The 23,845-nt window shown below is 38.1% G+C and overlaps 1 protein-coding gene across 3 annotated transcripts in view; it reads right to left on the bottom strand.

Annotated features, from left to right (window-relative positions):
• Positions 1-22,408, bottom strand: part of SYDE2 (synapse defective Rho GTPase homolog 2) — a 41,783-nt gene extending 19,375 nt beyond the window's left edge. The window contains exons 1-5 of one of the 3 annotated variants that reach the window (XM_044944769.2): positions 20,825-22,408; positions 12,186-12,881; positions 6,299-7,401; positions 1,635-1,761; positions 234-399 (exon numbers count right to left, since the gene is read on the bottom strand). In XM_044944769.2, the coding sequence (XP_044800704.2) occupies positions 278-399; positions 1,635-1,761; positions 6,299-7,401; positions 12,186-12,881; positions 20,825-22,304 (3,528 nt within the window). In that variant the 5' untranslated portion in view covers positions 22,305-22,408 and the 3' untranslated portion in view covers positions 234-277. The remainder of the gene's footprint in view (positions 1-233; positions 400-1,634; positions 1,762-6,298; positions 7,402-12,185; positions 12,882-20,824) is intronic. The other 2 variants (XM_044944768.2, XM_006080473.4) reach the window with 2 other exon arrangements.
• Between the last annotated feature and the right edge of the window lie 1,437 nt (positions 22,409-23,845).

The following is a 23,845-nucleotide window of genomic DNA, read 5'->3' as shown; positions in this document are numbered from 1 at the left end:
TTGGAAAGTCTCAATGCTAAAAGTTGGCTTTAAGGATTCCAATCATTAAAAATCTCTTTAACATGTGCAAGTTGAGCCCTCCTCAAATTCTCACCTAGACAACTGTGTGCAAAATAAGAAAGCAATTTAGAAGAGAAAAACAAATATTGTTAGAACAAGGGAAAAAAATGGTAGTTGACAATAGAGAGAAGAGAAAGACTATCAAAATACATAGACAATCTGGAAATACATACCAAAGCATCTGTAGGTGAAAGGATGTGATATCTGAGATTATGGTTCAAAATAGTCCAAGTGTGGGGAGAATCAAATGAGGGGTATAAATGAGACAGGTTTGGTCATTAGGAAGCCAGATGATGGACAAAGAAGGTTTATCATAGTATTCTACGCTTGAAAATTTTGCTAATAAAAAGTAAAACAACAAAAAACAAACATGGAATTATAAGCCAATAGTCCCCAAATATTGATTAGTTATCAAAAATCTCCTAAAGGCCTTTTTTTCTGTTCTCATCTCATATGATCTCTCCACAGAATGACACTGCATCACACCTTGCTGTGAAAACTCTATTGTTTCTTGTTTCCCAAACTTTCTGACTCCTTTCCTCTCAATCCCTTTAGATGTTTCTTCTTTCTTTGCCTGCCTCCAAAGTTTGGAAATCCTCAAATTCTGGTCTTTCGAAACTTTACAGACAATTGGAAGGTGTTAATTATAACTAGTGCCAATGACCATCAAATTGCCATTTTCATCACTCAGGGCTTTAGAAGAGTATTTGCAATGCTCTACATTAGACTGTATTCATCACCTGGGCAAATAACAGACCCCTCACATTCTACTACATCCTCTCCTTAGCTGCAGATAAGCACTTTCAACTTTGCTTGATATATCCACTGAGATCTCCGACTGGTACCTCAAGTTGAATATATGTTTGAAAAGAAACCCAATTCATAATCTTTTTCTACATTTCTCCACCAAAAACAGTAGTTTTATCTTTCTTATTTCTGCTAATGGAATCCAATCAACCAGGTGTCAAAGTGATGTTTGTCTGGGCCCTCCCTGTCTTCATATACTTTGAATTATATTCCTTCCTGCTGTTGCTACTGCTGTAAGATGCCATCTGCTCTCATTACCTCTTTGCTGAGACTATTGCCAAGCCTTCCTAACTGGTTTTCTTTCCTCTTCTATCTTCTTATTTCAATCCATCGCACAGACTTGCCAGGTAAGTATTCCTGAAGACTATCTCTGAAGATTTCGTTCCTCTGCTCAAAAATCTTTGGATTCCCTCTGCCTAGTAAATAAATCTAAATTCTCTAACCAGATAGTCAATGCCCCTTATATTACCTATGCTCCAGTCAAACTGAACCTGATGGCACTTTATTTATCCCTCCGTGAAGACAAAGTACCCTTTTCCTTCTGTTAGCTACTGGAGCTAATTTAATGTAGGCCTTACTTCCTTCCAAAGGTTGGCTGTTTGAGAACAGGGACCATATCTTGGTACCTCCCCAAAGAAAAGAACACAGTAGTGTTTGTGAAAGAAGAAAAAAAAACTTCAGAATAATACCAAAACAGTATTTAAATTCTCTTTCCTGCAGAGGTAGTCTTTCAGAATGTGTACATAAAAATAACATCTATTTATTACCTGTTATTACATTTATATCTGGGTATTGGCTTTCACACAGACCAACAGCTTTGCTATCCCTCTCAAAAGCCTCTCGAAGTTCTTTCTTGACTGCTGCCGAGCCACATAATCGGTATAGGCCTACTACCTAGAAATAAAATTATCGCCACATTATGGTAAATTGGATAAAGGGAAAATATAATAGTACAGTATGTATAAATCACATGACTTTGGCAATCTTATATATTCTGATGGCATTTAATTAAAAATATCTCAAACATAAGCTTCTGAAGTCTCACCACAGACTATACTGATTGTAGTTACATAGTTTAATACAAATTTTATATTCTTTCATTTAAATTCAAATGATATACTATGTTACCTGTAGTGCTAGCTATAATATCTTAAGCAAAAACACAATCCCTTCCCTTTAATTTTATACACCCAACCAATATCTCCATGGGTGCCCTTTTACATCTTTTGCTCCAGATTGAAGTAATACAGCACAACAGCTAATCAAAGATTTTGGATTCATAAAGCCCCACACTATCACTCCTTGCTTGGTGAATTTGGGCAAGTTATTTAATACTCAGTTTATTTTTAAAAGCTATAAACTCAGTTTATTTTTTTAAAGTATGTATTTGAAATAAGGTTCCAGGAAACTATTTCTGTAAAGTTATCTTTTAAAGTTTCTCAGGAAGAAATGAAAACAAATCTAGGATTTTTTTAATTTATCAAATGAATTGATTATAAAGCACTGAAGGAAGTTCAGTGGAAATAATACATTAAAGGTGAAAATAAAACTTCTAGTTCAAAATGTATTCACGATGCAAAGACACCACTCAATCTCCTTTCAATCTACATTAAAAAGATTTGTTTTTTAAACATTGTTAGTTCAATATAAATTCACCAAGAGGAAATCAACATGGTATCTTAAAGAGAAAACAGGCCTGATTAAGCAATTGGGGCCTTTTAAAAGAAAAACTTCTTCATGAAAATTGAGGGAAAGTGGTGGTCATCTATACTTCTACATCAAAGACTATTTAGGAAGTTCAGTCATCTTGAATTGAAAGATTGGATAAAGATATTACTTCAAGACAGAAATAAAGTGAAAACACACAATGCGATCCCCAAGGATCTGAACTAGAAATCATTTAAAAATATTAAAAATAATCTAGAGGAAGAAAGCAAATGAAATTTACAGGTTTGCTTATGACACTAACCTCTTATGAATTATTAAAAACTGATAGACTACACTACAAAAGGTGGGTCTTAATATAGGAAAGTGTCAGTAATGGCTCCACGGAAATGTTATCCAAAATATTTGAGATGACAAGCACTCAGTATTAACTGAAAGATAGTAGAGAATCTACAATTATTTCTAAGAGAAGGTAGTTCAAGGTGCTGCTGAATTCGAAAGGATCAAGAGGATATGGGAAACCAAGGAGTGTACTAGGAATAAAATTCAAATTTCTTATTCTTCTCCACAGTCACGGTATATTCACATTGACAATAGCAGGTGCTAGTTACATCATCAAGAGAAAGAAAATCAGAATGGCAAATGATCCAGAAAATGAAACTAAAATATTAAACAGGATCAAAGGAAACACTACAACATTAGAAGAAACCAGCTTGAGTAGAGCCCTTCTAGTGTAAGCAAACTTAAAGTGTCACAGAAATCTCATAAAGACGTATCTTCTTAAGCTTGAGAAAGATGAATGTAGAACAAATTAAAGAAAGCAATACTTCAATAGCAAGTGATAATTTAAAGGAATGTGTTATCTCCAAAGCTGGTATTACAAATATAGTTTTTAAAAGTGAATAAAATAAGGAAGATATACTATACATACATGAGGGAGGAATATTTTAGGATATATTCCTTAACTTCAGAGGCTGATTTCCTGAATCAAACACTTGAAGTACATGCTTGATGCCTCTAGTAAGGACAGACTCTAAACTGGATGGACCATGAGTATGATTTCTATACTAATCTTTTCCTGCTTGAAGCAGGAGATGCATGATAGTAGCTTTCCAAGTATTTGGAAGAATATCACAAACTATTTTTGTATGACCATGGAAACCTGATTGTCATGGTTAAAAAAAAAAAGGAATACTGACTAGAAAGGTAAACAAAATTTAAGCAGTATGCTGGTTTATAAAACACAGGCATATATCAGCCTCTTTCTGTATGTGTATTGGGGTGGAACAGGGAGAAGTAAAAGAGACAAAACAAGAAAAGGTATTTAAAAAAAACTGTTTCAAACATACAACTGTAAATCTTACTTTTTATTTCACAGGAAATAATTCCTTATTAAAATAAATCTTTCTAAACTTTATAGAAATAAAAAGCATTCCTAAAAAATATTTTCTTGGCATTTAAAATCACTTACAACAGTCTTATCTACTTGCTCTTTATGAAATATTTTCAGAAAATAGACTGTAAAAGTATAGTGCTATTTGAGTTACTTATGGGGCATCCCTGGTGGCTCAGATGGTAAAGAATCTGCCTGCAATTCAGGAGACCAGGGTTCAATCCCTGAGTCAGAAAGGTCCCCTAGAGGAGGAAATTGGAGAAGGCAATGGCACCCCACTCCAGTACCCTTGTCTGGAAAATCCCATGGACGGAGGAGCCTGGTAGGCTGCAGTCCATGAGGTCACTAAGAGTCGGACACGACTGAGCGACTTCACTTTCCCTTTTCACTTTCCTGCATTGGAGGAGGAAATGGTAACCCACTCCAGTATTCTTGCCTGGAGAATCCCAGGGACGGCGGGCCTGGTGGGCTGCCGTCTATGGGGTCACACAGAGCTGGACACGACTGAAGCGACTTAGCAGCAGCAGCAGAGGAGGAAATAGCTACCCACTCCAGTATTCTTGCTTGGAGAATTCCATGGACAGGCTACATTTCCTGGGGTTGCAGAGTCAGACACTACTGAGTGACTAACACATTTTAATGTACAATTGTAAAAGACTTTAGCTTTATTTAAAGTCTGCCTAACTTCTGGCTTCTCTATATGCTCTCTGGGAAAAAATATGGAGGGAAAATAGACACCTTTAAGAAAAGAGTAACTGGACCAAAAGCTGGATTCTAAAGGCCTCACTTCCACCCAGACAACACAAACTCGACTTGATAGAATCACATATCTGAAAGAGGTTTCAAAAATTCAAATGTCCTACCTCTCTGCTTCAGGAAGTTACTACATCTATTTTTATTGATATAAGCAGAAAAGACTCACAGAGATTAAGTGACTCGCCCAACATCACACAATAATTGATGAGAAACCAGAATCTGTTTCCTGTATCTTTATACCAAGCTCCATTAAGTTAGGAGGTTTCTATAGTTCCATGTTAAATTCAAGGTAGGTTATTTTACATTTGCTTCTATATTCTTCTAAAGAAATCATATTTCAGATTTTATGGTATTCATCCTTGATATTTTGATCAATGTTATAAATTCTGATAGTACTAAAGCAAAATACTTTAGTAATGATTCTAAGGCTTATTTTATATTGCAAAAGATTAGTATAAATAGTTACTTGTACCTCATATTAATGTCCTCAGTAATACACTGCTTCTCATTGTCATTCTACAAGTATTAATGAAAATAAAGATAAGGTCTGGTGGTGGTGGTTTAGTCACTAATTTGTGTCCAACTCTTGCGACCCCATGAACTATAGCCCACCATGCTTCTCTGTCCATGAGATTTCCGAGAAAAGAATACTGGAGTGGGTTGCCATTTCCTTCTCCAGGGTATCTTTCCAACCCAGGGATCGAACCAGAGTCTCCTGTATCTCCCGCATTTGGCAGGTGGATTCTTTACTGACTGAGCCACCAGGAAAGCCCAAAAAATAAGGTCTACCAACTGGTTAACATTTACATGAAAGTGAAAGTATCAGTCATGTCCGACTCTTTACGACTGCATGGACTAAGGTTCACCAGGCTCCTCTGTCCGTGGAATTCTCCAGGCAAGAATAGTGAAGTGGGTTGCCATTTGCTTCTCCAGGGGTACTTCCCAACCCAGGGATCGAACCCAGGTTTCCTGTATTACAGGCAGATTCTTTACCGTCCGAGCCACCAGGGAAGCCCATTTTTGTTTGTTCTAATGAACTGCTTTTACCATCTTTAAAAGGAAAAGAGAATGAGATGTGCTTTTATTAGTAGGACCTCTCCTTATCCACCATGCTATCCCAAAGGTAAGACATGGATAAGCTTACGCTTTCCAAAGCGTGGAACTAAGGGAGAACAGGAAATAAGGGCAGGGAGTTAATTTTAGGAGTGAAACAGGGTTATAAGATTCACTGTTGAACTCTCTATCAAAGGAAAGTCAAACCACACAGAAACATTCCTTAAATGAATTAGTCTTAGTCATGTTATTAGCTCTGGCTTTTCCTAGGAATGTCACTGTAAAATGCCATATCTTCATCTCAAAGTATAAGTCCATGCAGCCCCGCATCAAATATAAAGAACCATCTAGCATGCTTTCAATCATTGACAACACAGGTTAAGGCATAAATTATATCCTAAACAGTAATGTAATAAAAGTAAAGAACAGGAATGAGAAAAAGTCTAAATTAGATTTTTTAAACTTACCTTGAACTCCTTCTCCTAAGACTTACTATAAATAAATTGAATTAATTACTCGAATAGATAGATAAGGGGGCAATAGAGAAACACAGTAAAATAATACCTGACAGCCTCTCTTTTCAATTTCCATAATACATTTCTGAATCAGGAGTGGTACCATCAAGCCTATATTTTCTTTCTCTACAACTTTTTGAATATCAACACCAAATACTACTGGTTCTCGACTTATATCTAGCCCATGAAGTGAATTCTCCCACTGTTCCAAAAGAGTCACTTTCACGTAAATAAGACCTCTAGGTTCAAGTTTGACAGCCAATTGATGTGTCTTTGTCACTCGGAATAAGGTGGGAAGAACAACAGTTCCATGACAACACACTCGGTTTTTTCTTGGAGTGGGTTCCCAACTAAACACTACTAATTTCAAATGCTGTGCATTTTCAATTTCTATGTTGAAAGTGTGATCCATGTCTAAAAACGTTGTTCGACATGTGAGCAAAGCTGTTCTGGCTTTGTTCACTGAATCAACCTGAATTGCGCAAAAGACATCTTTTGAGTCTATCCGAGGTGGTTTTAAATCCTCAGCACCATAGAAGTGCACACTCATGAGCCCAGATATGTACTGTGAACACTTAGGTTGATCAGAAAAGCTGTAATGTCTAAAAGCATCAATGTCTAGTTCATTCTTGCTGCTGCTATTTGGAATTATGTCTTTTCCTTTTGCAAATTTGTTTTCGAATCCATATTTGCTAGATTTGGCTATCAGTTCAGGTGAATCTCCATCACTGAGGTAACCACCTTTGCAGGAATACTTAGAACTCACGGAGGTTTTCTTCTGATAGCTGGGCTGAGAAGACACACTGGTATCAAGATGGTACCGACTTATCACATTCCTCTTAGCAGCTGTGGTTGTATTCCCAGAAGGTAGAATAACAGCATGATGAATCTCTTGACAGTCACATTTAGACAAAGAAGGAGTATTGTCTGGACTGTTTACATAATTCAAGGTTCCTTTAACACTCAGTTTTCGGCTAAGTTCTGGCAACTTTTTCATTTTCATGGAAAGTTTCCTCACGGTTCGTGGAGACTTTATTTTATCCGGGAAAGACCAATTCATTGAACTGCCTTTTTTCACAGGGCTAGGGCTTGGTGAAGATGGTTCCATAACTCCCAAATCAGTCTTGTTTGTAGCAGCTACACTCCCAGGACCTTGGAAAAAAAAAATAAATAAGGTGATAAGTTTTGATTTCTTTTTACTTTATAAACCACAAATTTAACAAGCTCTCATATGGACAGAAATTCTTCCGTTTCATCTTAATGGTGAGGTTTAGTCAAAAGTTTAGCTGAATTACCATTACCAAGTTTAAGCAGAATATCACGATCTACAAAAGGCTTATGGTGGAAAGAAACATTTCCCTCTTCATCTGCTTTTCTATTCTGAAGGTTTGGAAGAAAGGTAATATAGGTTCCTTTTAAATCTTTCCCACTGCAATATACTTATAACTGTAAACAGTGGATATCAAAGAAAACTAGGAAAGTTTCCTATTTTAATATGTTCATCAATTTTCACATTTCCTACTTTAGTGTATTTATTTAGAAATTTCACCTAATATAAGAATGATTGATAAAATGTATTTTCTTATAATTTTCAGTTTCCATGAAGAATAAAGTGTTAAGACACTTTCAATTTTTTCTCCACAAAAATTGCTTTTTTTCTGAATGTCAAAGTTACTCAGGCTTACAATAAAAAGTTTTTCTAAAAATTTAAGAAGCACAAATAAATAACAGTCCATATCACCAGAAGATTAATCATTGTAAAACTGCACTACCAGGAGATTAATCATGGTCATATAGCAGTGAAAATTATATTAAAAGTAGCTTCTATTATTATTATTAAATTATAATATTTATTATTAAAAATAATACCAGTCAACTTTTACTGAGATAGACAAAGTATGAAAACTTAATTTAATAATTAGTATGCACGGACCCTCATTTAACTCTCATAATAACCTTACGAGTTAAGATATCCTTCTCCAGATGAAGAAATTGATACATGAGCTGTCTAATTTGTCTAAAATCACAAATCTGGTAAGTGGAAGAATAAGGACTCATATCTGAAAACAGGCTTTCAGAATCTGTGCTCTAAAATACTATATTTGCAGTCTCTCCATTTTTTAAACATTTTTCTGTCCATACATATACATCAAATTGACTTTCAAAGACCTTTTTTCAACTATTATTAAGAGGTTAAAGCATTCCACTTAACCTTAAACTTTTAATTCCCAGTTTAAAAAAAAAAAAGGATGTAAAGGCTAACCAATTTCATTTAAAAATATGAATATTTCCTAGTAAGTTTTCAAATTAATAGAGCAAATTGAAAGTAGCTTCTAAAAATGTAATATTATATAAATTTAAACTGTGCTTTTAAAGAAAAACATAGTATTATCCCAATTATTTAAAATTTAATTTTTCATACTTTATCTAATTATTCCCTATAAAGATCCTTAATGACCCTAGTACCAGAGACTACTCTATGTAGTACATTTGACAATTAAAATGAGAAAAGTGTTTATTCATTTCAAAAAATCAATAGATCAAATGACCTTCTTCAAAGTATTAAAATAGTCTAAATAGTCCTCTCTCCATCCTTCTTTATGTGTCCTATTGACAAAATAGTTTCTTTATAGAGAAAGGACTATGTTGGGCTTTTCTGCTACATAACTAAGAAATGGAGTGTTTAATAAACTAGACAAAGCATTCCCTTATACTGTAAACTGTAGTACAATTCTACTGGTTTACTGGCCTAAAATATTCTACAGTAATCAGAGTATCGCTGTAGCATACAATCTATCTATTTTGTCATGGCCTAAAGAAGCTACCCAGTATACAAAATTGTTCTAGGTTTTATTAAATAAAGAGTCAATCTAATATAATGACTTTTTTAAAAACATATTTCTACTGCAGGCAAGACTGAATTTATTGAAACAAAAAAGCTTTGTTTTTATAAAATCCAAGAGCTGAAATATGACCAAGTTCAACATTCACTTAAAATTAAACCACAATTATACTAATCAAATCATGTTGATGTATGGCAAAACCAATACAATATTGTAAAGTAAAAAAAATAATAATTAATTAATTTAAAAAAAAAGAAAAGAAAAGTGAAGTCGCTCAGTCATGTCCAACTCTTTGCGACCCCATGGACAGTAGCCTGCACCAGGTTCCTCTGTTCATAGGACTTTCTAGGGAAAGCAAAAAAGGAAAAATCTTTCAATATAAATTTATGAACCAGACTAGAATCAATTGAAACTGGCACATTCCCTTCAGCACCTAGAACAGTAAATGGCACATGCTGCTGCTGCTGCTAAGTCACTTCAGTCGTGTCTGACTCTGTGCGACCCCATAGACTGCAGCCCACCAGGCTCCCCCATCCCTGGGATTCTCCAGGCAAGAACACTGGAGTGGGTTGCCATTTCCTTCTCCAGCATGAAAGCGAAAAATGAAAGGGAAGTCGCTCAGTCATGTCTGACTCTTCACGACCCCAGGAACTAAATGTTTATTGAATTATTGAATTAATCAATTGTTGCTGCTGCTGCTAAGTCGCTTCAGTCGTGTCCGACTTTGTGCGACCCCACAGACGGCAGCCCACCAGGCTCCCCTGTCCCTGGGATTCTCCAGGCATTGTTAGTTGCTTGTAAACTATAAACTTTTTAGGAAATAACAAAAAAATATTTTTGTTATATAAAATATAATATATATATAATATAAAATAATTTTATATTACCTATAATAGTTACCGGAGAAGGCAATGGCACCCCACTCCAGTACTCTTGCCTGGAAAATCCCATGGATGGAGGAGCCTGGTAGGCTGCAGTCCCTGGGGTCACTACGAGTCGGACACGACTGAGCGACTTCACTTTCACTTTTCACTTTCATGCATTGGAGAAGAAAATGGCAACCCACTCCAGTGTTCTTGCCTGGAGAATCCCAGGGACAGCGGAGCCTGGTGGGCTGCCGTCTATGGGATCACACAGAGTCGGACACGACTGAAGTGACTTAGCAACAGCAGCATAATAGTTACCAGCTGTAAAGACCAAGTAAAGATACTATTAATAGTAATCAATCTTAATGAAGCAAAACAGATCATGATAAAGATCTCCACAGTAGTAGTGGAAACATTCTATTAACACCTAACAATAAGGAACCAGTCAAATAGGGCACATCAACCCAATTAAATACTATAAAAATTGGGGAACAATAACATTAATCGATATGTGAGAATGGGGCTTCCCTCGTAGTTCAGTCGGTAAAGAATCTGCCTGCAATGCAGGACAGCCAGGTTTGATTCCTGGGTCAGGAAGATCCCGTGGAAAAGTAAATGGCAACCCACTCCACTATTCTTGCCTGGAGAATCCCACGGACAGAGGAGCCTGGCAGGCTACAGTCCATGGGGTTGCAAGAGTCGGACATGACTTAGCGACTAAACCACCACCACATGTAAGAATACAAAGTATAGATAATAAGTGAAATCAGCAAAACCCAAAAATAGTCCACTATGACAGCAACTAGATAAAAGGTACATATATATCCAGAAGTTAATAGGCAAAAAACAGTCATAATTGTGTCAGGATGATCATAAAACTGTCATTCATATTAAAAATACTTGAGCTTTCCTATTTCTTAATCAAAACATTATTTTGAAATTTAACCATTCTCTTTGCCTATTTCTCAACAGATTTTTGCCAGTGTTGCTAAAGAAAACATTATCACTTTAGGTAAATAACCTTTCTGATCATATTAAAACAAAAAAAAAGATTATATAAATAAATTGTCTAAATATCCCCTCTGGTCAACATAGGAATGTACTTGTTGTAACAGTAAGCTTAAGAGAAGAACAACAGTAAAAAAGGAGACATAATTGACATCCTTCTGTACTTTCAAATTTGGGTGGTTGTTTTTGTTTTTTCGGTAATGTCTGTCCTCTTAACAGATTCACAATTTGCAACAAACATAAAATAATAAAGTTTAAAGATAGTAACTTAAAGTGTATCTCACTTGACATACACTGACTTTCTAACACTGCTCTTATACTTAATGCCCTCTTGCCTTTTCTGCACCATTCCACACCCATCACGATCTGTCTGCCCTTCTCCTGCAAGCTTTCCTCATCACTCCACCTGGATCTCAACCTGTGTTTCAAAGTATTAGTTTATATACCATTTATTACTCTTCCCATCCACATTACAAAAGAAACACACAGTCACTGTGGAAAATCAGTTTACACTTAGATATGCACACACACACAAAATTTTAATCCCAACACTGGGATGTACTACATCAAGGACTAAATTTAAAAAGAAGCACATCAGAAATCAAAGAAGAATAAAACCATTAGGTTGAACGATAACCTAATATATACTCAATTACTTCCTTTCTGGGTTCCGTATCTATTGTAGCACCTATTTGCAAAATATTTACTTTCACCTCTGGTCTCTTTTTCTCTTCTTCTTTTCCTTTGTTTCTGAGGAAATGTAGGCACAAAAGTGAAAACTAATGACTACTAGTATACTGAACATAGAATTTTTCATCTGTGGCCAGGCTAGGTGTGAATGAATGAATACATGAATAAAGCAAAACAAGACATATGTAAAGAATACATTTTTTCCAGTTCCCATGACTCCATTCTTTCAACTAAGAGAAAAGTAATTACTGCCTTGATGGACAGACATATTAAACCACACCATACACACTAAAAGTTGGTGTAGGATTCCAGCTTCTTCACCCCTTACAAAACCAAGTCTGTGATAGGAATAATTAAACCAGCATGTACATAAAAGTGTTTATAAATCTTTTTGACTTTTATTTTCATGAAAATACACTCGCATTGTAAGGAAAGGTACAAGGCTACAATAAACATCTATACTTAGTTTTAGATACTGCCAAAGAATTGAAAATGAAAGAAGAAATGGCAGATATATGATCATCCTTACCTGAAAAAGGAGATTTCAACATGGGACTGTCATCTATAATTATACGTTCTTGCATCTTGTATCTATGCCTTTGCTTGTACCGCTGCACAAACTCTGCGGGACAGATGGAATCTACAGGACTTATCTCGTGTGACTGTGTGGTCTGAACATCGCCTGTGTGTTCCGAACAGCACAGCGAGTCTTCAGTGTACTGCTCTGCTTTCATTAGGTTACTGCCAGATAACACTCTCAAATTGACATCAGGAAACTTCAGAACCGCAGAGTCTGTCTCACCAAAACTCAAGGCATTTGAAATACTGAAGTCATCATCCTCAGGAATGGGGTTGTACCATATTTCTCCTTCATCATCTGCATCATTTTCCTCATTAAAGTCTAATGAACAGTTTCTTGATAATGAAGGATTTGTAGCATTACACACCATATACGTACAATATTCTTCAGGTGATTTGAGAAAAGGTTGTGACAACTGCTGTTTAGGTAGAGAAATGGGTGAAACAGATAAATGACTTATATCTTGGCATTTCTTATTTTCTTCTTCCAAATTAAAAGATCTCACAGTACTTTGATATAGCCAATTGCGTTTCTTTGACACAGTGATGCTGTTAAGTGGCTTATGACCCCTGAAGCCAGTATTATCCTTCAGATCCTTAAGTTCATTTCTCTTCATTGAAGACTCACAGACATTTTCAAATAAATCTGTTTCAAAGAAAAAAAGAAGGTAGAATATAATACCTCGCATACCAAGAAAGACATGTCACTTAGGACCAGTTATTAAAATACTGTTTTTAAAAAGAAAAAAAGTGTAATATTAATCACATTCAGAGACTAAACTTAAATAAGAAAAACTTTGGATTTTCCACCTAAACTTGATTTCTATTATTTAGTTATCAGGTACCATAAGAATTCTTAAGAAAAACGATAAACAAACTCTGAAACCACCTTTATAAATATCATAGGGCTAAAACAGCTTTATCCTAGGCAAAACATGTTTTATAAAAAGCTTGTATAGAATGCTTGGTACACAGCATGCCTTTAATTAATATGAGTAACTTTCAATTCACTACTATAAGAACTTTAGAAACTACAAATATTATTACCTTTTCACAGAAAGATTAATAAATCTTTCAAAAATCAAATCTTTTAAAAATAAATCTAAAGATTTAATAAATCTTTCAAAATAAACATTCCTCACTTATTACTAAGTATCTTACTGAATATTGAAATTTCAAAATAACTTTTGTTTTCTAACCACATAATGCAGTAGCAACTCATACAGGGTTTAAGTTCTAAATATCTAGAGCAAAAATAAAAATTAAAAATCCCTAAGAAGACCCTTGATTAGGACTAAGTGTCCTGTGTCACAATAAACACAATACAGCTGTATTACTGATAGGTACAAGCTTAAGTAGCAAGAATACAAGAATGAACAATGATCCCTGCCCTTAAGGAATTCATAGCCCAATGTGGAACATCAAATACTTAGATATGTGCATGTATTAATATAATGGATAAGACTCTAAAAATGTATATATAATATTAATTCCATATAAAAGGGAAAATTTTTACACTTCAAAAAGTCACATAAAGCCGGCTTCAGTGAGTGTCAATAAACTAAATATATATCGTAATGCTAATTTACTATGCATAAATAATTAAAACAAAACCATATTTTTAATTTTAAGATCATGCCAGGTTTGTAAACTATGATCTGTGCTACTTTGAATGCATATATGGTTGATTCATTTTAGTATTACAGCAAGTAAAATATAGTAGTCTAGTAACAGAGAGTGATAAAAACACATTAAACTTTGAGGAGCTTAGCAACAACCAAAAAATTAGGTTCATGTATAATTAAGGTTTTCAGTAACCTCCCTTCTACTGAAAAAAATCATTTCAAAATGTAAATTTGCCCTCTTTATAACCCTAAATGTTACCTAATCAAGCAGATTAATTTAAAAACAAAACAAAGCCTTAAACACAAACTGGGCTTCAAGTTCAATTAGTTCCAGAGGCAAGAATAGAGGAACAGACTTAGAAGGGAAGAAATCTCCCATGAATGCCTACTATGTCAGATATTTATTTACTCAAGAAATATTTACTGAGTGCCTATTATGTGTCAGGAACAAGAGATAAAGCAATAAGAAAGCCCTTAACCTCCTTTAACCGACCACAATAATCCTGAGACAGATTGAATTAGTTCCATAAGCTTCAAACATATGAGGAATATGGTCAAGGTGTTAGCCCTAGGATTCAAATTTAAGTCTGTCTTTAATTTATATGCAGAGTACATCATGAGAAATGCTGGGCTGGAAGAAGCACAAGCTGGAATCAAGATTGCCCGGAGAAACATCAATACCCTCAGATATGCAGATGACACCACCCTTATGGCAGAAAGTGAAGAGGAACTAAAAAGCCTCTTGATGAAGGTGAAAGAGGAGAGTGAAACAGTTGGCTTAAAGCTCAACATTCAGAAAACTAAGATCATGACATCTGGTCCCATCACTTCATGGCAAATAGATGGGGAAACAGTGGAAACAGTGGCTGACTTTATTTTGGGGAGCTCCAAAATCACTGCAGATGGTGATTGCAGCCATGAAATTAAAAGACGCTTACTCCTTGGAAGGAAAGTTATGACCAACCTAGATAGTATACTGAAAAGCAGAGATATTACTTTGCCAACAAACCATGCTCTCACCTGCCTCCCCCACAGCATGCCAGCTACTAAAAGTAGGGAAGTAGGTGACCCTCTCTGAACATGATGATAGTATCAACCCAGTTAACCTTATAGGGTGGCTCCTAGGATTAAGTAAGGTAATGTTTGAAATATTTTGAAACTATATAGTCCTACTCAGAAAAGTCAAGTAATTTGCCTGAGATCACCTATTGGTAAATGGAAGAGGCAGCACTCAAACCGATTACAAAGTCTACAGGAGTACACCTGGACTACTACTAAAGGATACCCACCTCCACTCTCCCAGAATCTAATATGCAAACATTTAATAGATATTCAATAAATATCTTGAATTGATTTAATTTACTTTAATCAATGAAACCTGAAGATTCAAGAGCTTGGTTCTATCCCCTTTACACTTAAAATTAACAACAATCCTGGACCTGTATCCAGAAAAGACGAAAACTCTAATTCAAAAAGAAACATGTAGCTTCATTTTCATAGCAGCATTATTTACAATAGCCAAGATATGGAAGCAAGCTAAGTGTCTATTGACAGATGAATGGATAGGGAAGATGTGATATATACATATGCAATAGAATATTACTTAGCCATAAAAAGAGTGAAATAATGCCACTTGTGGCAACATGGATGGACCTTTAGATTATCATACTAAGTGAAATAAGTCTAACAAATATAATATGCTACCACTTATATGTGGAATCTAAAAAAATGGTACAGGGACTTCCCTGGTGGTCGAGTGGTTAAGAATCTGCCTGCCAAAGCAGGGGACATGGTTTCAATCCCTGGTCCAGGAAGATCCCACATGTCCTGGAGCAACTAAGTCCATATGTAGGCTTATGAAGAGAAGCCCACACTCACTGCAACTCGAGAAAGCCCACATGCAGCAACGAAGACCCAGCACAGCCAAAAATAATTTTTTTTAATTAAAAACAATTTTTAAATGATACAAATGAACTTTTATTTCTAAAACAGAAACAGACTCACAGACACAAACTTATGACTACCAAAGGGGAAGGAGAGGTGGGATAAATTAGGAGTTTGCAATTCTGGCTGGAGAGTGATCTGCAATGATCAGAAGTTGAGAAAGATAGTCTTAAGGAACACTGGGAATTGAACTAGAGGGCACCACTTTAGGAGCACTTCTTTATTCTACTCATCTTTTCCTCTGTGTCTTTTTCATCTTTTCCTCTCTTATGCCTCCTCCTTACTTTCAGAGAACTAAAAACAGTCTCAAAATTCCCTTCTCTACTTTTCTATCCCCAAAGCTAGCACACAGCATTTTTCTTAAGGGTTTTTACTGCTCCTAAAGTGGTGTCCTCTAGTTCAATTCCCAGTGTTCCCTAAGGCTGTCTTTTTCAACTTCAGATCACTATCCAAACAGAATCTTAATGACCTGGGACAAGGCAATATTTTCACAAAGCGTGCTTGCCTTTCTCTTGATAACAGCTAAGTGCCAGGCATGGTACCAAATGGATTATCTTTTTTCATCTTCACAGCAACCTGAAGATTGGGGCTATGCAGGGTTGAGTAACTTGTCCAAAGTCTTAAGCCTGGTAAGTGGTTGATTTGATCAGAAACCCAAAATCTCTATTCTACTAGCCATTACATTATATGGCCTCCTCTCTTGCTGATTCTAAAATCTTTTACTTTTATTGGTGCAAGGCAAGACCAACACAGAGAGAACTGCTTATACTTGTCATAGATAAGTAGTAAGTATAAGTTCATGCTTAACAAAACTGAAGCAGAGGGATTTCCCTGGTGGTCCAGTGGTTAAGAATCCACCTGCCAATGCAGGGGACACGGGTTCAATCCCTGGTCTGGGAAGATCCCACATGCCAAAGAGCAACTAAAACCATGGGCCATAACTACTGAGCCCACATGCTGCAACTCCTGAAGCTTGTGAGCCCAGAGCCTGTGCTCCACAAGAGAAGCCACCACAATGAAAAGGCTGCTCACCACAAGCACAACAGCGAAGACCCAGCACAGCCAAAAATAAATAAATAAAAATTAAAAACAAAAAACAAAAAACGGAAGCAGAAAGAGCTCAAGCGCTTTGCTCTAATAAAGGGGTTAGTATAAGTACCAAGTGCCAGAATAAAGTAGAATGCTTTTTCAAAACATTTAACAAAATATCAAGATAGGTGATTGGAGGTACCCAGAATTACAGAGCCTTACTATTCTAAAAGTGTATACCAAATAACATCTATACTGGTAGTTTGTTAAAATGTAGAACCTCAAGGTCCCACCCTCACACATATTAAACCTTCATTTTAACAACCAATAGTCTTAGAGATTCTCAAAACATTAAGCACCATTTAGAAATGTAGGACTTTCAAAAATCAACACAACACTGCTTTCTGCTGAATTTGTAATTCTCAGTGTTTTCCTGCCACCAGCAACTCTGACATTTTATGGCACTCTTCCCAAAACAAAAAAACAGAAACTAAAAAATGGACCTGCTTGCTTCTGGGGCCACGATGGCAGAATTTCTAACAGAAGGATTTAGATGTAGAAGACAGACAAAAATTACTTGCCTACATAGTTTTACTGGTCTTGAAAGGGCTAACGCATGAAAGAATTTATTGGAAAAACCCATAAAGAAAATATAGCTCATAAAGTTACAAAAATGGAGCTACATATATTTCAGAAAACAGAATTGGTAGGAATCTGCATTAAGCGTCAACTTCAATTTAAGATATAATGCAAAGATCATACCAGCTATTTAATACTACTTGTTACCTGCCCTAATTTTTCTTCTTTCACAGATCATGGAACAGGAAGAGTACAGTCAAAGTAGGCTAATTGTTTTTTAAAGTGGTAAAAGGCCAAGCTAGCTCAACTTGGTGCTCAACTTGAAAATAAACTTTTCCATTTATTTCTGAGTACTATCTGCTACTTAAATTTATAAAGACTTATAATGAAGTATAGTAAATAAATTAAAATTCCCTTTTATGGCTTGCGGAAACTTAACAGTATTTACTATGGAATGACTTTAGATTTCTTAAATAATCATCTCAACTAGTAACAAACTGGCCAATCTATAAACATTCTGCATCAGATTACTGGCAGCATTCTAATATCAAAAATTTTAATGATTCTTAATAGGAGCCAGAAATCAAAACAGAAAACCACTTTGGCTTCCATTTGTCATATGGTCTCAAAAATTTCCAAAACACCTATGTAGACTAGGTATCTCTATCCCCCTATATAGTTGTTCTGTGTTATAAATTCTAACTATGACTGTATTTTGAAAGAAAATATCCTCACAAATCATATTGTATAGCAAAATGTGATAGAAACCTTTAGGCTGTTTAACATCTTTATACAATCAAGAATGTACTGCTTCATCAGGACTGCCTGGTTAATTTTTTAGAAAACATGATTAAAAATAGAATCCAAGTAACCAATTTGAACTAATTAAAGGTAAAAGTGTTAAGTGGATATAGCAATTGATTCTCGTCTAGGAGTCCCTCAACTTTTTTGCAACTTTGAGGAAGTTACTTATTTTCCATCTCCTCAATCCAAGCAATGTAAGAGAATTAATTAGATCAAACCTCTAAGGAAATTTAGAGTCCCTTTGCTTGCGCGTGTGCTCAGTCACTCAGTCATCCGACTCTTTGAGATCCCATGGAATTCTCCAGGCAAGAATACAGGAGTGGGTGTCATTTCCTCCTCCAGGAGATCTTCCCGACCCAGGGATATAATCCAGGTTTCTTGAACCGCAGGCAGATTTCTTACCACTGAGACATCGGGGAAGCCCATCAAATCCCTTTGATCTTATATAAATAGGGATTTTGGAGTTATAAAGACTTGAGTTTGAATCCACATAATAGTTTGGACCTATATACTAGTATACATAAACCATATACTAATTTAAGTGACCTTGGGCAAAGTACTTAACCTCTTATTTGCTGTTGCTGTTCAATAATAGCTGTCATACCTTCACGTGGGGGTGGGGGTGGTGAGGGGATGGGGGTGTGATAAAGATTATATGCAGACCCTTTAAAGTATCCAGAATGTTTTTAGTAAATTCAACTAACCATCATAAAAAGCAATTTTTAAAAAAAGACTAAACTCTTCAAATCTATACTAGATATATAATCATTGCATAAAGTATTTTTAATCTTTCCTAAAAGATAAACTAATGATTTGAAAGGAAACAATATCTGAGTAAGTTTTTTAAACCAGAGGTTACCTAAACTTTTGTTTAGATTTCTTGTGAAATATCTAATTTATACACAGTAAATATCTAATTTATACATAGAATCACATAGTAATTCTAATGTCATTTATTTTAAAATTAATTTCATTTACTTAGTTTCTCAATGAAAAAAAGTCAATGAATTCATTCTTAAAAGTTACTGCATTTATTATTACTTTTAAAAAACTTGAATTTTTCCACAACAGCTGAGACTATTAAAAGCCATCAGATAGTAATGTTTAACCTTTGCAACAAAAGGGTAATACATATTTTACTGAAGTTTTATACAGATTTTTGTTATGGCTAAAAGTTAACTGTCTTACAAAGAGTTAACTGTACCAAAATCAGTGGAGCTAAAGGTATATTAGCAATAAAATATAATAAATGATTACAAATACTTTACTACTGGAAATGCATATTCTAATATGAACTTGGCATAAAGTACATCTTTTCTCACAAAAATCTGCATTCTACTATCTTTTTATTTACGTGGAATGGAAAAGGTTTGAGGGAAAATTTTGACAGGTGTGGGTTAGAACTTCATAGATTCAAAAAAACTTTTCTAGTTTTGCATACACTTGAAGTGAATCATTTGACTTGTCTTCATTGTGTAATAAAAAGTTTTGTGAACTTTGTTTCTCCCCAGTTTTGTGTTTATTGGTTAAAAAAGTTAATGTGTACAAACCTAGCCCTGTAGGATTTGTAATTCTTACCAGGGAAACAGCCAAGTACTGTGAATACTTTTACATTTCAGCATTTAATATTTTTTAAATTATTACTAATATGTAAGTCATTATGTTCACTAGAAGTCTTTAAGAGTGTAATCCAAAAGATCATGTTTTTGGCTCAGTTTGAAGGTACTTCTTTCACAAGAGAATTTTTTGTTATTTACAACTTCAGAGATTTTTAGAATTGATAATGTAAACTTTCAGTGAAAACTAAAAACCACACATACGAAACAGGGAGCAAAATCCTATTATTAGGACAAATATACTTTTTACAAATGACTTTAAATGTCCACACTTTCTTTAAAAGTACATAACATATACTTTTCTTTTGATTAAAATCCAAGTGCCCTTCATTATCCACAATAAGAAGATTATCTAGAGCTAGGTTTGGGGGTTAGGGAGGACAGCAAAAGGTGAGGAGAAGAAACAAGTGAAATCCTACCCGACTAAAAAAATTTTTTTACTATGATAGTTTTTTCGGTTTACTTTGGCTTTGGGTTTTGGTTGTGTATATGTCTGTGTGCATGAACGCTCCTAGGGTGGGGGAGAGTGAGGAGGTGTAATGACTAAAATGACAGTTTAAAAAGCCCATAAAGTCTAACTTGGATCAAATTCAAATTCACAAACTCCACAAAAGTCTACAGTTTGCCTAGAGCTACAAAGAATAAAAATCAAGGCAGCACCGCCCAACTCAAATTCACTAAAAAGTGTGTGGTGAACTTAACCTTTACTCACTGTTGCGCTTAGGAGTAGGGACACTGGTTCTTAGAGAAGAAAAGACAAAAACCCCAAGTTCCTCATGCCACTGTCAAAAAAAAAAAAAAAAAGGCAAAAAACGAGAGAATGTATGATCCTAGGTAACCGGGAAATAGTATTAGGCTGCCATTGACATGACACTCACTTTGGCACGGGCACGTACCTGTCTGCAAAACCATAACCTTCGCTCTAAAACCGAAGCCCGCTCGGTAAACTTTAAGGCTCAAAGAGTGAGCATGTTGATTGCAAGGCATCCTACCTGTCAGCGTAATTCTTTGGTCTGGAGGCACCGACAGGACCTGGCTTTCCCGCATTTTCAAAGCGCCCAGATTTGAAGCGGTTGCCTGAGCACCCGTGCCATCGGGGGGTGTCCTACGGGCCCGACCCTTCATTCCCAAGGACAGCAGACGTCCTTTATACATCCACTTCTGCAGCTTCTTGACTGTCACCGCGGGCGGCCTGAGGAAGGGGAGCCCCTCCTGGCCGTCCCCTTTGCCGCGGCTTCCCGTGGAGCGGCCAGGGTCCTCGGATCTGGGAAGCCGGGGCCCCGAGGGCGCCGCGGCCCGGGCGCTGCCTCCGCTCCAGCCGTGCATCCCGCCTCCACGTGGCGGCGGCTCGTCTGGCTCCCCGCGCGTACCGCACCAGATCCAGCTGTCGCTCGGCCACCGCTGGAAGGGAGGCGTTTTGGCACCCACCTGGAGGCTGTCGAGACTTCTGCTGCAGGACAGCCGCATCCGAGGAGTCCGTGGGCGGCCTCCCCCCGACTCCCCAGGAGGCGACCGGGGCGGGGACACCTGCTGCCAAGGGCGGCCGCCGCCTCCGCGCTCCCAGTCTCGGGGGCAGGCTCGGCGGTCCGCCGCGCCGCAGGGGGAAGGCGGCTGGCCCGGAGCCCGGGCTCCCGCAGGGCAACCGCGATCTGCCCAGCCCCGGTCGCCCCGCCGCGCGCCGGAGTCAGGGGGCAGGTCGTGCATGGCCTGGATCAGCAAATAATAGGCCTCTCGCAACTGGGTCTGCAGCCTGCCTGTCTCCAGGCGGCCGCCCTCCGCCCCCGGGGAGGAGCCCACGGCCAGGGGAGGCGGGGGCCACAGCTCCGCCTCCGCCCCATCAGGCTTGGATGCAGGCTGGAAGTCTCCCGGCAGGTTCTCGTAGTAGTCGGCGTCTTCCTCCTCGTCCTCTCCGCTGCCCTCGGAGCCCGGCGGGGCGTACAGAGAGGCACGAGTGAGCCCGCCGCCCGGGGGGGTGGCCTCCTTCCAGCCGCGCAGCGCAGGCCCGAGCGCCCCCGACCTCTCCGGCCGCCCTCCCGGGACCCCCGCCTCAGGACCCCACGCCTGAGGCGACGGCTGGGGCCGCTCCAGGTTCGGCCGAGCTCCGCTGGCACGCTCGCCTGAGGGGGCGTCCCGGGTACCACCCGCGTCTCCCTCGGCAGCCGAAGAGGCCGCCACGGTGGCTGCTGCGGCCGCCCGGAGTCCGAGCCGTCCGGTGGCGTGGGGACCCCGTCTCCCCCGGAGCCTGGACAGCGTTTTCCTCAGAGGGTCCGTCATCCCTCTCTGCCTCAGCAGCCAGGCTCGCCCCCGGTGCGGGGAGAACTCGGAACCCCGCTCGCCAGAAAGCTGCGCTCGCGGAGGCGGCGGCGGCGGCGGCTCCCCATGACCGACGCTGGCCCTCTCGGGCTCCTCACATACTTGGCATAACTCTGCCGCGGCAAGGGTGGGGGAGGGCGGCGCCGCCGCAGAGCGCATGCCCCGCAGCTCCGGGCTGCGAAGGGGCGCGCGGGCTGTTGGTGCAGCTTTGAGTTCCCCAGGTGGGCGCACCGCGGCGGGCAAGGCGAGGCGGAGGGCGGGGAGGGAGGGAGGTGAGAGCTAAAAGACCGACGGATAAGAAAGTGAACGCGTCGTGGGGGCTGGGAGAGGGGTGCAGTTAGAGTCGAGGCGGGAAAAATAAGAAGCGGGAAGGTGAGTCTGAGCGGGAAGCTGCAGAATTCTGGTTGGGGAGACAGAGAAAGGGAAAGTGCCCTCCAGGCTGCCACTCCGTCACCTTCACCCCCCCCCCCCCACACCCCACGCCCCATTGCCACCATTGTACGAGGCGTGTCTAATGCAAGTCCTAGCTTGAGAGAAAACAAAGATTGTTTTGACGGACAAGGTATGAGTACAGGTGTATCTCAGTGCAGTGTGTTCTAGAAACATTCTGAATCATTTTAATTGTACAGGGAGCTGGCCAGTTCAAGGAAATTTGCAGCGATTTCTTTTCAGTTAGGAAAATCTTTTTGTCTCAAAGATCACCATTGGTGTCTCTCTTTACAAGCTGTTTTTCTTTGTCTTTCAGTTAATGCATGCTAAAACAAAATTAATTCTGGCATACACCAAAACTTGCAGAAAGGAGCCGCTAGTCTCCCCATCCCCTAACACTTCATTTTCATTAGAACTGGGGTGAGAAACAACTGGGTTGAAATTTAGAAGCAATATTATTTAGAAATACCAACTCTCTCTCAAAAGCATTAAAATCCATGTTCTGTGTAACAGCTGTAAAATACCTTGTGTTGCCACAGATTGGTGGACATGTCTGTGGTTGATAAAATCAATATGATTTAAGGATTAAACTTTTTAGCGTTTATATGTTAGGGCCTTTGAGTACCTCATAAATATACTACTAATTCCTAGTACAATACTTGCACCAAGTAAGTACTCAAGAAATATTTTTGAATAAATGAATGCTTGCATAATTCAATAAATATTTAGCTCTAACTTACCCTGTGTTCAACGATATATATCTATGTAAGTTCCTTTTTCTTTCTAGAAGTCAAAGGCTATAGCCTCTAGATGTGGTTTATTGTATACTGCCTTAGAACCTAGTCTCTGCATCCTGGAATAATTTTACCTGTATCTCTATTTGCAGAAATCTTAACCATCCTTTAAGATTCCACTTAGCTGTCTTCTTCATGAAGTCGTCTATGATCTTCCACATGGACTTAAACTCTCTTCCTCCAAATTCTCCCATAGTATTTTGTTCATACCCACTCAGTATGTTATTTTTTGTTTTATACAAAGTGTACACTGTCTCCCGTACAAGAAAATTCATAAATTCCTTGAGGGCAGAAACTGCTTATAATTGACTTTTGTATTCTTCATAGAGTATAACATACGTGGCACATGAAGAATTAATATTTTAAAACTAATGTCAACTTTAATTTGAAGGAAACAACTGACTTTGATTTCCAGTCTATTGCCTAACGCTCCACTAGACCATACTCTATTGGTGTTGTTTCAAAATCTTTCAGTGA

This window comes from Bubalus bubalis, chromosome 6 (genome assembly GCF_019923935.1).
Source record: "Bubalus bubalis isolate 160015118507 breed Murrah chromosome 6, NDDB_SH_1, whole genome shotgun sequence".
Classification (NCBI taxonomy): Eukaryota; Metazoa; Chordata; class Mammalia; order Artiodactyla; family Bovidae; genus Bubalus; species Bubalus bubalis.
Note: the sequence above shows the minus strand (reverse complement) of the source record. Positions and strands in the feature narration are given on the sequence as shown.